General features: G+C 34.6%; 3 protein-coding genes across 3 annotated transcripts; 2 read left to right on the top strand and 1 right to left on the bottom strand.

Annotated features, from left to right (window-relative positions):
* The first annotated feature begins 3,574 nt into the window (after positions 1-3,574).
* Positions 3,575-5,576, top strand: LOC146942876 (protein RADIALIS-like 1). Its single transcript, XM_085758056.1, has 2 exons — positions 3,575-4,042; positions 5,390-5,576. Exons 1-2 carry the CDS (start codon positions 3,792-3,794, stop codon positions 5,415-5,417), a joined length of 279 nt encoding a protein of 92 aa, XP_085614182.1. The 5' UTR covers positions 3,575-3,791; the 3' UTR covers positions 5,418-5,576.
* Positions 5,577-5,892: 316 nt separating this feature from the next.
* LOC146942875 (uncharacterized) lies at positions 5,893-7,755 on the top strand. The gene is made up of 2 exons (XM_085756969.1): positions 5,893-6,339; positions 7,100-7,755. The coding sequence occupies exons 1-2, from the start codon at positions 6,077-6,079 to the stop codon at positions 7,527-7,529; spliced, it is 693 nt and encodes a 230-aa protein (XP_085613095.1). The 5' UTR covers positions 5,893-6,076; the 3' UTR covers positions 7,530-7,755.
* Positions 7,756-11,492: 3,737 nt separating this feature from the next.
* Positions 11,493-15,677, bottom strand: LOC146942874 (alkylbase DNA glycosidase-like protein mag2). Its single transcript, XM_085756968.1, has 3 exons — positions 15,596-15,677; positions 14,307-15,475; positions 11,493-11,916 (listed from the first exon to the last, which is right to left on the bottom strand). The coding sequence occupies exons 2-3, from the start codon at positions 15,404-15,406 to the stop codon at positions 11,892-11,894; spliced, it is 1,125 nt and encodes a 374-aa protein (XP_085613094.1). The 5' UTR covers positions 15,407-15,475; positions 15,596-15,677; the 3' UTR covers positions 11,493-11,891.
* Between the last annotated feature and the right edge of the window lie 1,969 nt (positions 15,678-17,646).

Below are 17,646 nucleotides of genomic sequence, written 5' to 3'. Positions count from 1 at the left end.
ACACAAAACCCAGCAACAACAAAAAATTTATACCCAAAACTCAAACCAAAACAACTAAAATTCATCATCCAACAACATATTCAAAATCTTTAAGTAAATCCTCTCTGTTTTTATCATCACTGTCAGCAACAACAACAACAATTTGTTCATCAACAACAACTCCTTCTAGGTCTTATTCTAATATTTTTTCCATGAACAACATGGCTACAACGCACAATTTTTCATTTGAAAGCAACACAAGGGGTTATTCATACTACATCCTGATGGCTACTCATTCTTATTGTTCAACATGCTCATTCATCCAAATTGATTGTCATATTTCTTCATCAATTTCAACAACAACAGCAACATCTTCTACAGGAGCCGTAACAACAATAGCCTTAACAGTATAAACTTCATTAATCAATCGCTAATCACTTACATATTCATCAATGTCATAAATAAAAAACCCAGAAATAATAAAAAACAAAACCACCTCTTCATCAATCTCTATTCTAAATCAAACACAAAAAATCAAATCATCATCATTTCGTTATATACAGTGGAGTATACAAGAATCAACAATTACAGAAAACAATCTTTTAAAATTGACAAATCTTCTAACCTAATTCTCTTCTATTGTTCCTTTCATCTCAAACCACCGCCATCACTGTTTGTCTCAGCTTCAGGAGCTGCAACACCCACAACCTCAATTAAAATTGACAAATCCGCAATCTCTGCTACTCCCTCAAAGGTTCTTCCTTTTCGGGTTGGGCATGATTCTGACCTTCATCGATTGGAAGGGAAGGGAATCTAGAAGAGGCGAAGGGGTTGTTTGCTGATATGAAGAAAAGGGGTTTTAGGGTTGATTCGGCTTTGGAGATTGCGAAGGATTGCATCTGGAAAGGTTGGGTTTTGAATATTACTACGATGAAGAAGGTTGTGAATGGAAGTTTTGGTGTTTCGTAGGTTGATGATGCTAACGTGCTTATTGAGGAAATCAAGGAGAAGGTTAGTGATGAACCTTGTACATGTGAAGAATGAATTAGAGACTGGGGGTCAAGAATATAGAATGCCATAATTGTGTTTTTGGGTTTGATTTTGATTTTTAATTTTGATTATGATTTTGAGTTTTGAGTCTGGGTTTTTAGGTGTTGGAATTGAATCTGGGTTTTTTAATTTTATTTTATGAAGATGATTGAAGGATAAATGAAGATGAAGATGATGGAAGAAGAAGAAGAAGGTAAATAAATTAGGTGTTGGTGATACACTATAAAATCTGATAGACCTCCGTAATCCAACGGTCTCTTTTTTTTAGGGATTAAAATTATCAAAATTGGACCAAATTGAATAAAAGAAATAAGTTAAGGGACGTGTTTGACAAAGTTAAGACTTATGGGACCAAATTGAATAAAAGAAATAAGTTAAGGGACCGGCAGATCAATTAAGCCTTTAATAAATTTGTGTCATATTTTGTATCAAACCTATTATTTTACGGTGTATGAGTAATATTAATATTAATAAAAAAATTACATGTTGCACTTTGGATATCCAAAAACCGATCCAAATAAAACCGCATATATTTGGATCGGATCGGTTCGGATTTTTTTAATGTAATCATCCAAACCGAACCGAACCGCACGTGATTTTTATTTTGGATCGGTTGATTTTTTACCTCAAAACCGATCCAAACCGAAGCGCGAACACCCCTAGTTATTCGGAAGAACAAATTACATACTTAAAATTTATAAAATATATATATATATATAGACACACACTTAAAATTTATAGCAATTAGCAACGACTTGTCAACAAAAATTATAGCAATAAGTAATAAAAAAAAATTATAGTAATTTTTTTTTTATCAATTAAAAATTATTATAGTAATATACTCATACTATAGTATTTTGTAGGCTTAAACACACTTTTGACCAACTTTGCACTCATTGTGATTTTGACCCTATTAAATTAAAAAAGCCACATTCCAGTCGCTTTTTTGAATGGTACTAAACTTTTTCTGATATCATACATACAATCTAGAATTGTACTACACTAATTTGTGATATCAATTCACACTTCACGTACATATGGCCAATATTCTCGGTTTGATATTCGAATTAAACGAATGATGTCATCGAGAAAAAGAGTAGTGGTATATTACCCCAAGTTGCAAAAATAAGTGACGAGATAATGATTCTATAGTTATCTCGCTATCTAGCTAGAAAGAAAGGACGCATAATATCTTTCTTTGTTCATGTTGTTACCGAATATATGACTATAACAGTTGGAAATGAAATGGGAATTGGTATCTAATCCCCACCGCCACAAGGCGCGCTGTAAAAAAATTCTTAAGAATTTCAACTATCTATGAATGTTGTTTTTTTTTGAATCGGCAAATATTATTAAACGTCATCCCCGCAAGACGCAAGGTATGGACGAAACAATATACAAATGGTGCCGCATATAGACGGTACACCATAACCACCTAAAAACACCCCTGAAGATAACCCAACCAAAACACCAAAACACATCACCACCTAAAACAGACTCCAAAAAAAAAAAAAACACTGTAAACACTGTATCCACCACCGCCCATCGTCACTACTCACCCACAAAGAACACCAACTAAATAAAACTTCCAGACCCGAATACCCAAGTTAAGCCACGTATTGAAGAGCACCTAACCGAAGGATCATGTAGCTAACATAAACCTCGCGACCTCCGAAACCACCGAAAAAGCACAACACAAAGCCCAAAAACCAACTTGACAAAAAGAACTGACTCCCGATCTCGAATCAAAAGTGATCGGCCCACCAGACTATAGTACCAAAAAAGCAGGGCACCCCTCGCCCCCGGTACTCCAGAGAAAAACCAAATCAAGCCAAACAAAATATGCAGCTAGACCCCGACTCCCGATCTCGAAGCCAAATGAACCGGCCCACCGAAAACCAGCACACAAAATGTAAGACGAAAGACATGACATGCGAAGTTTAAACAGCAGACAAATCAAACGAAAAAGACTCAACACAACGTGACACTCACCCTCGAAACTCCGTAAACACCTAAAACCACCCAAAAAGCACAAACAAAAGCTAGTGACGACGAACATGGACCAGTGTAACAGAGGTTGCTCCTGAAGGAAATCACCTCAACAAGCACCCACCTCCTCACTTAACACCCCAACATCACCCCCACCACACATCACCACCCCCACCACTATTGAATAACCTCCACCGCCACTGCATCACCATCGTGCATCACCACCACCGTCACTGCATCACTACGCCGCCAAAACATCCTCACCAAGAAACAAGCAACAACACAAACATAAATCTAGAGGAAACGATACCTCACATAATGAATGTTGTTGATTAGTGATTATTTTTAATTTAATGTTTTATACACTACGCAACATGAAATTGAAATGATACCTCACATAATAAATACATAGACTAATAGTACAGTGCAAATTTAGTGTGGTACTAGATCCACTCCAATAAGCAATATCCCCTGGATTTAGAGTTGAGGCATGGTGAAGTAAGGGAATAATATCTTGTAAAAAGTAATCGCCAACTTGCAAGCACCCCCACTTGACACTCCCTTATTTAAGGAACCAGTACCACAATTTCTCCTTAACCCCCAAAGTCTCTAACATTAAGAGATTGAGCTAGTTCAAGTCACCATCTTTTCTCATAGTAAACAACTCTCTTACTATTTTGTGTTTTCTACTACCAACACAATTGTTTCCCTTCTTCTTCTTCTTCTTTTGTTTTTGAGTTTACCATTTTATTATATTGAGACAAATTAGCAGCATGGGTTGGACAAGAGAAGAGAACAGACGTTTTGAGGATGCACTTGCAGTATATGGTCCAGAAGATCCAAATCGGTGGCAACATGTGGCTAATGCTGTTGGTGGAAAATCCATACAAGAGGTGAAAATGCATTACGAGATCCTAAAGGAAGATCTCATTCGAATTGAGCATGATCAAATCCCACTGCCAACTTACAGGGGAGGTGCTGGTATCAATATCAACAATGGAAGGCAATTTGGCAATGAGCAAAGGTAATTATGCAATCAATTTCACTCTAAAGCTATCATCTTAAAAATCCATGCAGTACATAATGTTGGTTAAGTTTTCATGACAAGTGCTAATATTTTATAGTTGCGCTACATCTATGAATTTAGTTCATCTTTTCATATCAGTTGTATTACATGAATTTTATAACATGAGTTGATCGTATAATAATTTATGCAAGATTTAACATTTAAGTCACCTGTTCTCTGTCCCTAGCTAACAGCTTAAGTATTGGAGGAGTAAAAAATGAACCGAGATGAATTTTTACGTCTCTCCATTGCTTCAAAAAATTAAACTAAGCAAAGAACATTTTAAACAAGTACAAAGGCCCCTTATAGGTGCTTTCAAAAGAATAATAGAATACCTTCTATTTTTGGAAAGTCTTCTACATTGCGAAGTTTATCATGCTACTCTTGACCTTTCGAGTTTCGATTTCTTTCAAATTATTATTTTTCCATTTATAAGATTTAACTAAATGATTGAGTTCAACTTATTAATGGATTTCATTTAAGTTGAACTCAAATTCTGAGTAACTTTACTTATTTTTTGACTGGACTCCAAATTATTAGACTTTTAACCAAAGGATTAAGAAAGAAAAATATTTGCAAATGTCTTTTGATATTTTTCAAGAGACTCGGATTTAACCCGTTGATTTTTGCTCGCACATTAGATTACTTACATTTCAATTATAAGATTTTAGTTAAAGTGTATTGATATTTTTCAAGAGACTCGGATTTAACACGTTGATTTTTGCCCGCACATTAGATTACTTACATTTCAATTATAAGATTTTAGTTAAAGTGGTTAGTTGAAATGTAGCCGTGACAAGTAAATTGCAACGTGATCATGAATTGTGAAAATATTAATAACTTGTAGAATATATTCTATTGATGGTATAAAATATTTGTGGTCAACAAATCGCAATTTATAATATGTGTGGTTTTAGATGTCGTCGTGATTAAAATGGAACGTTTTATGGTCCACGTGAAAATCAATCCATCATCAAACTTATCTGGTGCACATGATCTTTTTTTTTTTTGGTACAGGTGCACATGATCTATTACTATGGATAATGACCACCGTAATGCATATATATAATTAATTATCATCAACTCGTTGATCAGAAAACGTTGATAATCATTGGATCATGCATAGACATATGTATTGTCTCCCAGGGTCCTATTTTTAAATCAACCTCAGCTGCAATTTTGGGTCTAATTAAGTTTTTTGGCACATGCACATGTCCACTTAATTATATATATTAACTCTCAGGTTTCTTAAAAGGCTGAATTCGCCATATTAATTCTTATTATTGTGTCTTATCCCATTTTCAGGCGAATGAGGAATCTTAATATCCATTGAAGCAAGGACTATTAGAGCTCTGGACCTACTTGTTTTTCAATTAATTTATGTTAATGTGATTTGTATTTATTTTATTTTGGAGTAATTTCCCGTTATATTCACCATAATGTAACTTGTAACAAATGTTGTATCATGTAATGTAACACTGTTAGTTGTGCTCTATTAGAAATTTTGTGTAGCTTATTATTTTAGACTGAAAATAATATTGATGGTATAAATAAAACAGAGAACAAAGCATCACCAACTAATGACTATATTCTACCAAAAAATAAAACCCAACTAATGACTAAATATACAACTGGTTAAGAATTTAGCAATAGGACTAGCGTAGAAGCTTATTTGTCGTGAAACTAAAATCTTACTATTATTAGAAAGTAATTAGAAAATAAAACGGAGACAATATTCCAAAGATAGATAACAAATTAGAGCGTGAGAGGCGGGTATTTAATTAACACATCTGTATAAACCTAATATTAAGGTAAGATCTCAATTTTGTCCAAACCTTATACATTACCTAAACGGTTGTTACATTACATATAAAAAACACAAAATTCTAATCAAACGAAAGTTGCACTACATTGCCACCTTTTGTTGTTTTTACAAATAAAATTGTGATTTGCGAAGGTGTTTGTGTTGGAGGGAAATTAATTTAGGAGAAAATGGCGAAGATAATATTTGTTTTGGTATTTTCGATTGTGCTTGCTATGCCATTCCGCACAGTTTTGGGACAGGATGGTTTGAAGGATCTTTTTGGAGGGCAAGATTTGGCTAGCACTATTGATGAGGCTAAGAAGGCTCTTGGTGCTGCTTCTGGTGAGGCCGGTGGCCAAGCCGCTCTTGATGATTATGCTGGTGGTGAAGAAGGCCAAACCGCCAATCCTGCTGACGCATCGTTGGCTGGTTGGTTAGATTCCACAGACAAGTAAGATTATAACCATTATTTTTCTCCTTCCAAATTTTCTTCTACTCTAAATTGGTTTCTAAACGATGAATCTCTAGTAGTCAAAGAATAAATCATCTCAGCCTACATGCTAGTATGCTACAATTACAATTAAGTATAAGACCACATACATCATTTATTGAACGAACCTAAAAAGTAGAAATTTGCTTATAATAGTGACCAGAGGGAGTATAAGATATAGTGGTATTATAAATGAATTATCCTTTTGATCATTAAATCTTTAAATTTACGGAATTGCAAAAGCATAGCTTAATTTATTACAGTAAAATTTAAAACTCGTGGCCAATTTAGTCCTCTTAAAATTTAGTGCAAACAATAATTAAGAAGATACCACCACCAATTGAGTTGGAAATGACATTTTTCTTTATTGAGGGGCTAAATTGACTGGCAACTTTCAATTTAAGTGGTTTTTTTTTTTTTTTTGTGTTTCATAACTTTTGGGACTAACTTTTGGTCCCAATTCTAAGATTCAATGATAAAATTCCCATATCCTTGTTTAGTCAGTCATATGTCACGGGCTCACATAGAATTTTAAATATATAGTTCAACATTGAAACTTTGTGAAAACTTACCTTAATTAACAATAATGCTCTATTCATATGAGCTAACAACAACATCATGAGAAGTACCTACACTTAAAAAAGTGGAATAGGAAGAAATGTGCAAAAAAACAAGATTTTCATACCTTAATTTACACTAACCAACTATTTGTTACAAACAGCGCTACAAGCAATGGCACAGGAAGTTCACCTCCAAAACCAGCAGATTCACCAATTGGTGCTGCAGAAGATTTGCCTGCAGACACACCAGAAGGAGGAGCACCAGCACCAGCAGCAGATGGTTCAGCCAATAAATCACCACAACAAGCACCAACATCAAACGAACCAAGCAAAACACCTGAATCTGCACCCACAAATGCACCAGCAAATGCACCCACAGTAGCATCTACCAACGCACCTGCAGAGGCACCAAAAGGCAATGGCGCGAATGTAGACGGTAGTTCTAAAGCACCTGGAAGTGCTCCAATTGTGTCGCCAACCGGAGCACCTCAAGGGGATCTAACAGATGATGATGACGACGATGATGAAATGGTTGCACCTTCACGTGCACCATCAGGGGCACCTAAAGGGGCATCTACAGATGATGATTGAAGTATAGAATTGTAACATCATCACATTCTTAATTCAATGTTAATTATTAACATAAACAATTAAGTTTCCATTGAAATTTTAAACCGGGTTGAGTATGTAACACCGATCAATTTTCCCCGTAACAAAATGTGCCTATTTGTTGATCCCTAACATCTGCCTGTGGGAAAATAAGTTATACACTTGTTTGTACTAAGTTTATTATTACTATTGGATCATTAAAGAAAAAGCAAGTGGTCAAAGCTATGGAACTTTGAATACAATGCCCCGTCAAATATTTTTTAGATGAAGGATTTATCAGTTTGTATGTGGTCACTATCAGCCACATCAATGGCCTTTCGATTGAAATCTAAGATCGTTCAATATTGACAATTAATATGGCTAATTGTGTGAGGTACAATTCAAATCTAAGGTTGTCATATAATTAATGTTGTAGCTAACTAAAATCCTCCAATGGACAGAAGTGACACCAAATTGTGGAATATTATTCTAGCATTTCCCTACCTTTAGGGGCAGAACCTCTTGTGAGGATGTGTAGCTTTGGCTACCCAAAAAAAAGCATGGGTATTGTTAACCGGTGCTCCCGGAACACTAGTTAACAAACTAAAAGTAGAAAGAAAAGTCAAATTTTGCATTAAAACCAACATTTTTTCAACTTTCAAAAAGTATAATACACAATTTCCAATAGAATATTTCCTTTTATAATTCCTTAACAAGTGCCCCCGGAGCACTTGTTAATATTTCCCAAAAATTATTTATCTGATTTGAGTACATTTTATTTTAAGCTATTGAGATAATATATTTTTAGTTACATCAAACAAATCTATTTACCAAAGTAAGAACAACTAAAAAGTTAGAAAATTATCCCTTGATCGATATATTCAACTCTCAAGTTTATTATATAAACATTTTTAAAAAAATCTTTATATTTGACCTCCTCCTGACATTTACTCTAACTTTGCCACTCCCTACCTTTGACCTACATCTAGGTGTTTTTGGTAGGAAAAAGATAGGTAGACACCCTTTTTTATACACCTCTCATGTACATCCGATGTGTCAGAGGTATTTTAGTAATCTACAATTAGATCATCACCCCCTCTCATCTCTTATTTCAATATTTTTGTCGCGTGTCACAATTGTGTGTAGGTATATACCACCTAAGGTGGTCCATGTATAAGGGCACTTTTTAGTATATTCATCTCCTAAGATATCTTAACCATTTCTCTTTCCTACTCAATTTGAACTAAATGTAGGAATCCTAATCCCCATTTTCTTGCTTGTGTTAACATAGATATACTTTATACCCAAGTTCAATTAGAACCTACCATTCTAATTTGTAATATGCTAACTTACTACATAATAATGAATTCGAGTTTAAAATTAATTTACATTAACAATGTATATGACTTGTATTTTGTGACATAAACGATGTATATCACTTAATAATCTCTTTAAATATATTGTTTGCTTCATGAATGGCAAACAATATATTAGAAGGTCCAATATTATTAACATTTATTACACATGAAAAACATAAATATACTGATAGAATCAGGCATTACACTCTGTTCTCATAGATGTGAGATCAATGAGCTTCGAGTTGCTGCACCTAAAACTGAACCATTTATATGATTACCATTCTTTTCCAACTCCACTTTTCTTACTACCTCATGTTTTATCCTCATAACATCTTTTCCAAACCTCATTTCCATCAAAATTTTCATTTTTCCATCAAGAAGCTTCTCTTTAGCAGCCCATCTTTGCAATTTCCCAGAAGTAGTTTTCGGAACACATTCACTCTTAACCAAAACAACCCATCCAACTTCTACACCCTCTTTCTTCAAAACACTTTCTTTAATTCCTTCACTAACACTCCTCAGAATCCCTTCATTCACATCTTTTTCCATCCTTTGCATCTCTGCAACAATTACAACCGTTGCTAAAACTTTGAAAGCTGCAATGCAACCTCCTCGTAGTAACTTTGGGAAACTGTTAAAAACCACAGTCTCTATGTAATGTGGTTGAATCTTTTCACCATTTTGAATCTGTATAGTATCTTGAATTCTACCAGTAACAAAGAGATACCTGTTTTCTCCTTTTACGATTCCTTTGTCACCCGTTCGAAGAAAACACCTGCGAACTGTGTTTCTGATTCTTGCATGAAAAACTTCTCTTGTTAAAGAAGGGTGACCAAGGTAACCAGAGGCATTACTTGGTGATGAAACCCAAATTTCTCCTTCAACACCATCTTCAACAGGTTCAAGTGTTTCTTCATTAACAACCATGATTTCCATGTCTTCTTGTTGCTCAAGCCTTGCAACTGGCAAAAGCTTTTTATATGTTGGAAAAGTGTCTTCGTTATATCTCCATGCAGTTGAAACAAAGGTACAATTCTCTGCTAATCCATAAGATGGTGAGATAGAAGAACTTTTTAACCCGAATGGCGAAAAAGTGTGAACAAATTCAACCACTGAGTCTCTGTAAATAGGTTCATTGATGAGTATAAGGTTATTAAGATTTGAAAGATTAATAGGTAAAGTTCCTTTGTGAATTCCTCCACGTTTTACTACAAGTGGTAGTGTAAAAGAAGGAACGGGAGTGCAAGTAGCATTGAATTTCGACATTAACTCAAGCCAGAGTCTTGGTCGTTTGATGAACGATGTTGGAGAAGTGAGAACACATGTGGCACCTGATACAATTGTGAGCAACAAAAACATGAGACCACAATCATGGTATTGAGGTAGCCATGAAACAATTGTACTGTTTGGATGAAGATCATAAGCTTTTCTTGCTGTTCTAACATTATGAGCAGCTGAACCTGTTGTTACAAGAACCGGTTTTGGTATAGCAGTTGCACCTGATGTGTATTGAACCAAATATACCTCGTCCGGTTTTCGACCTTTGTATGAAAATGTAGAAGAATTTGAATTTATGTTATTGTTTTTTATATCTTCTGTGGAAATCCATTGGAGAGTTTGTAGCATGTGAGCTAGTTTATTGTTGTTTTTGTGAGAGGAAGAGATGTAGTGTTGAATGTTTGAAATGTAATTGGGGTGAGCTATGGCAGCTTTTGGTTTAGTCTGTGAAATTACTCTTACAAGGTGATAGTAGTTTTTTTCATTGGTAAAAGAAGGGTGAGGAGGGACAATAGGGACGGTTAAAAGACCAGCTCTTTGACAACCAAAAATGACCTTAACAAGATCAAGTCCTGGAGAGCAAAGAATAAGGACTGTGTCGCCTCTTTGAAGTGGAAAGAGGAGTTGAGTAGAGATTATATCTACGGAGGTATTGAGTTGTTCATAGGTGAGGTGGGTAGTCGAAATGGTGTTTAAGTTGTCTTCAGCCCAAATGAAGGCTGGTTTGGACTTGAAGGCTGGTAACCTGGCCCAGACTGGGAGGTATTGGTCAACCACTGGTTGGTCAGGAAAAGACGGATCATAATTCTCGTACTCGTATTGCATGTTTATTTTTTGTTCTTTTTCTATTGTTGTTGCTTTGCAAAAAGCAGTGGCTTAACACTAGCTACTTATAGTTCAATTAATTAGATGTAGATAAAGACTAAGTGAAGATTACAAAGACTAGAAAAAGGCATAAAGGAACATTCCATGAGAATATCCCACTGGGCATTGAGTCATGATTACATAAACCGTCGCTTTGTTGTTGTTCTATTTAGAGTGTTCTATCTCTTCCCGCCACAAATCAATTTTTTATATTGAAGATACTTTACCTGTCACCTTAATATTTGCCGTCTTACGTTGTTTTGTGCAGAACACTTTCGTAAGTTGTCCTATCAGAACATATCACTACTAGAACTTGCTTCAACTCTGCGTGTTCAATGGTTCCACTTCAACATACAAGAATTACCTTTTAATAACAAAGGATCAAACATACTTCATACTAAAATAACCATAACCTTGAAATAAAAAAAACAATTACTCAAATTCATTCAAATTGAAACCTATAAAATAAGAATACGAATCATCCAGCATTTATATTGACATCCAAATTCTATCTATGCAAAGGGTCCCATTCGCTAACACGACGTGAAACAAGGACTCACATTAGATATAAGGTCCCAATTCCAAACCACAGTACCAAGCGGTAAAAGATGGACATGACAACTTGAAATTGGCCTCCGACCATTACAATTGGCAAATAAAAAAAGCAAAACTAAGGACTAGCCTTTATTAATCTTGCACAGGTTTTACTAAACACAAGGTAATCATACACTAATCTTTCAATGCAATGTTCATGTTTCAGTGCTAACATCTATCCTTAAGTATGCATAACGGCATGGCTTTGCAACGTCAAGTATGAGTGTCTGATTGCGAAGCTTGATGACAACTTTCTCAAATTTGTCAGCTATCACTGTCCCCAAGCACAGGCAGCCCTACAAGCATCAGAATGAGACACAATGATGAGAGATATGCATGATAATTAAATTATTAAGTTGAATTATATACTTAATTACAAACCTCCAAGAAGATCGAGAACAGAAACAAAGGAACAAAAGTGAAAACAAGTCTTTTTATACCAATGAATTCACAAACCCCTCCTCCTTCTAAGTAACTAAACTTTGCATATATAATTATAAAACCCGGACAAATGAAACAATAATTTTTTTTTATTGCAGTTGACACCATTGAACCACATACTATGGCATAAACCATAATCCAAAGCAAACAGACAGCTGAGAGAGAGACTATAGAAGTACAACATATATAGGAGACTATACCAAAACAACCAACAGAAGAAAGAACTTCACGTCATTTAACTCTTTTTTGTCTTAATAAAGTTAGGACAACAATTCTTAAGGTATATGCCATGCTACTGACAAAATAATCTCTAATACGGGTTTTCATGCTTAGCTTCACAAACTGGGCTACATTAGAGAAACGGTTTCTCTCAACTAAATACATCTATGAAACACACATATGAAACAACACTAGACATGCCTTCAATCTGAAGTGTCGGTGCATATAGAAATACGCGCAGGATGAGTCCAATTACTAGACCGCCAAACTATAACTTAAGAGACTGAATAGTCGATTTCCAAAATATGGTAAATAATTGATGTGAAATCCCAAAAAACAAAGGTCACGCAACAACAGAACAACTAATTAGTGAAAAGATGTACCCAATACCAAGGTCAATGATCAAATCAGATTAATTAAAAAATCAAATTCATTAATGAACAAATAGACTACTGAAAAGGCAACATTGACCGAATAAAGCAAAACAAAGACGATATATCTAAAAATGACCAGCTTAGTTCGTCTCAACAATTACAGATCATCTGAGATGCCTTGAAAAATTTAAAGGGACAAAAAGTTAACTCAGGCCATCCTAGAGCGTAACTTGCACAATTAACAAATAGGTTCAACACTAAACCACTAGACTTGTAATGTAAAAACAAATAAACAAGGGAGTTTATGCATCTTGTGTTGTGCGCCAAATCCTTTTAACTTGCAACCACAAATTTTTTTCTTTCACAGCCTTCTCTATTAAAAAAATTTAGTCTGATTTAGGCATTCATTAGAACAAGTCTCAACTGAAACTCAATTTGAAGCCTAATCAAAAACATTAAAATGATGAATAAAAATTCTCACATCTTCATTCCTCAGGGAAACATAATGTACATTACAGCCTAGAATCTTTCTGGCAAGAATATACTGTTCATAATCATGTAATAATTGTGTGCAAAGGTGAGTGTCAACTCATCCCTAACAAGATGAATATGGTAAGAATGAACCACTCACATATTTTTTTATTGAAAAAAATACAAATTCACAGCACTTTTTTTCAGTGCCCAAGTTATAAGCCATGTATTCACAGCTCCATATTTAGTCAATCAAATTTTATTCAAGGAATCAAGCCTCGATTGTATGCCATAAGTTATGATTCATTGCACTTTCACTTCCTATCTTATATGTTAATATCATGCTTTTCTATATGAATCTTGGCTTCCTCACTTCATTAAATCTACACACTAGTAATGCAACAGGATGACAGAGCATGTGATGTTTCGCCTAGAATATGCAATATATACTCATGACTCAAGAGATGTCCCTGGTTGATCCCCCATTTCAAAAGCCATGACATTATTTCTAATACTGATATTGCTATTCAATTAATCACAAGATCAAAAGATATATGAAAACTGTGAACAGAAATTGAACAATAATAGGAACATGAAAATCATGAATGACAGCCATTAGGTGTGATTCGTGAAAGCTTACTTCGTCAAAGGAAAGAAAAGAAAGAATACGGCATGACCCGTAAGATGAAAGTTCATATCTTGAGGAGAGTGACTAAACAAGAAGTGAAATAAAGATAACAAAGGAAGTTTCTCTTCATTTAGTTCAAAGAAGCACACCTAGAGAGAATTAAAAAGTTGTAAAAGAAAATTAGCCAAAACTACATTCACTTGTTTCGAGATCATGACATTTTTCCAAATTCTGTTACTACATTTTCTATGCAATGCCTTGAATTACCTAAAAGGATTATGAGCACCTGAAAACAGGATATATTTCACATTTTCTACATGAATAACCTAAAACTTTTACAGTACACTATGCCGCTATACCATGCTATTGACTACTATGCCTAAATGGAAGACTAACACATGAAAGCTCTTAAGCACATGACAAATACTTGATCGCTGTTGTAGATAGCCATCATTATCACCAACATATGCAATCTTAAGCAAACAACTTCGACACATTTTCAGAACAATCTATTTCAATTAAACACGCACGCACACACACAGAGACATCTTACCCCATATTAAACATGTTATTCATAGGATCCATAATTGGTTGTTGTGAATGCTGCTGCTGCTGCTGCTGTTGATGGTGGTCCAGCTCATGCTGCTGCAAGCCATTGCCAGTGGCAACAGCAGCAGCAGTTGAAGGACTTCCCTTCGCTTCAACAAACCTCCACATATACCATGAAGCAACCGAACGATAAGGCTTCCACTTCTCACATAATTGATCCATCTGAGATGGCCGAGGCAAGTCATCTAGATTATAAAGAATCTGAACCCCTTTCCGAACACCAAGATCATTAATCGGAAGAACATCAGGTCTATGCAGCGAGAAAATCATAAACATATGAACAGACCAAGAACCAATCCCATTAACCATAGTAAGCATAGTGAAAAGCGATTTATCATCCATATTTACAATAGCGGAATCAGAAAGTATCCCATTCTGATACTTCCTAGCCAAATCATGAAGATAACTAGCTTTTCTACCAGAAACCCCAATTTGACGAAGCTGTTGAGCAGTTAGGGCAAGAACATTATCAGGAACAACACCAGCTTCACCGCCGCATAGAGCAATAAACCGGGTATAGATGGAAGTACCGGCTTTAAAAGCGAGTTGTTGGTACAAGATACTACGGGTTAGGGCAAGGAATGGAGTCTGGAAATTATCAAACGTAGGTGGTTGATGAATGTCGATGAGAGGTGATAAGAGTGGGTCTGCGGTACGAAGGTAACGAATTGCCATCTCAACTTCACCTTCGCACGAAAGTGACCTAGCTACAATTTTCGGAACAATTGAGGTTCGTTGTTGTGGTGGTTGAACCGTTTTGTTGTTCCGTCCGTTGGATTTTCCGGCGGTGGTGGAATTGGTTGGCTTTAGGGTTTCCGATTGAGATTCGGAGGTTGTTGGGTCGGGTGAGACCTTTCGGATCTTACGAGGACGGAGGGGCATTTTTGTGGCGGGGGCGTTGGTGCGTGATGGAACATTGCTCAGTTCGGATTCTACGGGGATAATAGTTTCGACGGAGTCGACAGCGGTGGTGGCGGAGATTGTGTTGTCGGAAGAAACCCCTTGTGGTTGTGGCTGAGGTTGTTGTTGTGCGTCTTCGCCCATATGTGAGGGATTGAATTCAAGATTAATTTCACCGGTTACCGATAGGGTTAGGAGGAGAAAGAGTATTATCTAATAATAATAATAATAATAATAATTGAATTTATATCAGTATCAATCAAATTAGTGAGGGGATGGGAAGAATAATGTGATTGTAGAGGAATGAAACGATTAAAGCAAGATGAGACTCACTGTGGTACTTTAAACAAAACTGGGTGTACGGATTTTCTTCATCTTCCTTCTTCTTGATCTTTGTCTTTGGTCGATCTTTGTTGATTTTCTTCTCCTCTTTTGTTCGTATTATTACGCCACTTCGTGTTACGCACGTGGACTAATGTATCGTTGGGCCAAATATGAGAAGCCCAAACACAAGACAAGTTCGCTATTACTTTTTTCACCTATGCGTTTCTCATGCACCCTTTTTTAATCTGAGATTACCCTTTACACGATAAATATAATCCGAACCAGTTCCGTAAATATAATCTCAACCAGTTTGGAAAATGTAATCCGAAATATGTCAGTACACATAGTTCTATTCTATAAGTATTGTTGTTAAAACATTTTATGACTATAAACTTCATCTTTTTAGCAGCAAGATTGATTATTCCACAACTATTTATCGTTATGCTTGATTAAAATTCAGACATACTTCTATCATTTTTATTTTGTAGGAGAGAATTTTCAAGAACTCTATTCCTTTTTCTATTTTTGGCAATTTGACATAAATCGGTATCATATCACTTCTATAAATTTGGGGAGACATACGAGCAGATGGTGTTTATTCAAAATTGGGTTGATTATGTTTTTGGTCCCTACAAAATTGCGACCTTGTAAGTTTAGTCCTTACTTAATTTTAATAGCATTTTTAATCCCTACAAAAAATTTCTGCACTCAATATTAGTCCTTACTCAATCCAAATTTGTTTAATTTATGCTTAAACTCTTAAGTTTTTCAACAATTTTTTTGCAGGCGTGTTAAGAACGTTATTAAAAGGTCCTCCGAAAAAAATATCGCAAAAATTTGATTTCTACGTCCATATTTTTGTTACTTATATCTTAAACTTTTGTCGTTTTAAAAAATTCATATTTAATTTATTTCATGTTAAAAAATTATATATTTTAGTAAATGAACCATTCATAGTGTTCTAAACTTGTATAAAAAGAATCGTTAAAAAATTTAAGAGTTTAAGGATAATTAAACAAAATTTATTTTAGCAGGGACTAAAATTATAAGTAAATTTTTTTTTGTAGGGATTAAAAATGCTATTAAAATTAAGTAAGGACTAAACTTACAAGGTCGCAATTTTGTAGGGACCAAAAATATAATTAACCCTTCAAAATTTTAATTAAATATCATTTTGTTTAACATAGCATTAAATATTTTAAAAAAAATCTACGCTTATCTATTAAAATCTATTACCTCCCCTTATCAAATTAAACATGTACATAGAATTTCTTCAATCTCATCGATTGAATCAAAGAGATCATAAGGTTTGAGAGAATATAATCTTTTTTTACAGAGTTTTGTTATGTTTTAGAATTACAAGTTACCAAGCTCAGCAAGTGTAGAGATAAAATTTAGACCAATATGCACTTTTATAAACTCTTATGTGTATCGAATCTTATGAACACTCTTTTTAACATTCACTTTCTTATTAGGTAAAACTTATACGGGTCTCACCATTTTATGCGTAACTCATTATCAAAGTGTGAGAAAACAAGGCCGACTGAACAATTTAGAAGTCAATATAATATACAAACTCATACTCTAGAAATAATATTGAGAGAAAAAATCAAGTGTTTAATTTTATTTGTTTTTGCTTCATAGAAGCTCATATATATCAAAACTATTTGCATTAAAGATTCATAAAATTATTTAATTAAATCTGGTTACACATAAAGTTATCCTGAGATTAAAATTTTATTTGACAGAACTAACGGCTATATATGCCAATATGTTTTTATCATTTATCAATTGACATATTATCTATACTATATATAAAGAAAACTACCCCTTTCAGCACACTTTTGGGTTAGAATTTTCTTTCCAAAAATACCCTTAATTTTAAATACAAATAGCCAATTATAAAATAACACGTGGATTAATAATCAATGTCACCAATCGTCACCATTAACTTTCTTTTACCACCGTTAACAACAGATCAAACTCACAAAAAGTTTAAAAATTATATTTGCATTCTTTATGTCTCTTCTCATGAATTCAAATCAATCCAGAATTCATCA

The sequence above is a fragment of the Medicago sativa genome, chromosome 3, assembly GCF_051527215.1.
Source record: "Medicago sativa cultivar Bolivia chromosome 3, Bolivia_mono, whole genome shotgun sequence".
Taxonomy (NCBI): Eukaryota; Viridiplantae; Streptophyta; class Magnoliopsida; order Fabales; family Fabaceae; genus Medicago; species Medicago sativa.
The sequence above is the reverse complement of the archived record's forward strand: the minus strand, read 5'-3'. Positions and strand labels throughout refer to the sequence as shown.

Excerpts from the sequence above, each read along its gene's own strand:
- LOC146942876 (XM_085758056.1), top strand. The coding sequence starts at position 3,792 with ATGGGTTGGACAAGAGAAGAGAACAGACGTTTTGAGGATGCACTTGCA. Across the intron at positions 4,043-5,389 it reads CAATTTGGCAATGAGCAAAG|GCGAATGAGGAATCTTAATA; the intron begins GTAATTATGCAA and ends TCCCATTTTCAG.
- LOC146942875 (XM_085756969.1), top strand. The coding sequence starts at position 6,077 with ATGGCGAAGATAATATTTGTTTTGGTATTTTCGATTGTGCTTGCTATG. Across the intron at positions 6,340-7,099 it reads TGGTTAGATTCCACAGACAA|CGCTACAAGCAATGGCACAG; the intron begins GTAAGATTATAA and ends TGTTACAAACAG.
- LOC146942874 (XM_085756968.1), bottom strand. The coding sequence starts at position 15,406 with ATGGGCGAAGACGCACAACAACAACCTCAGCCACAACCACAAGGGGTT. Across the intron at positions 11,917-14,306 it reads AATAACATGTTTAATATGGG|GGCTGCCTGTGCTTGGGGAC; the intron begins GTAAGATGTCTC and ends TGATGCTTGTAG.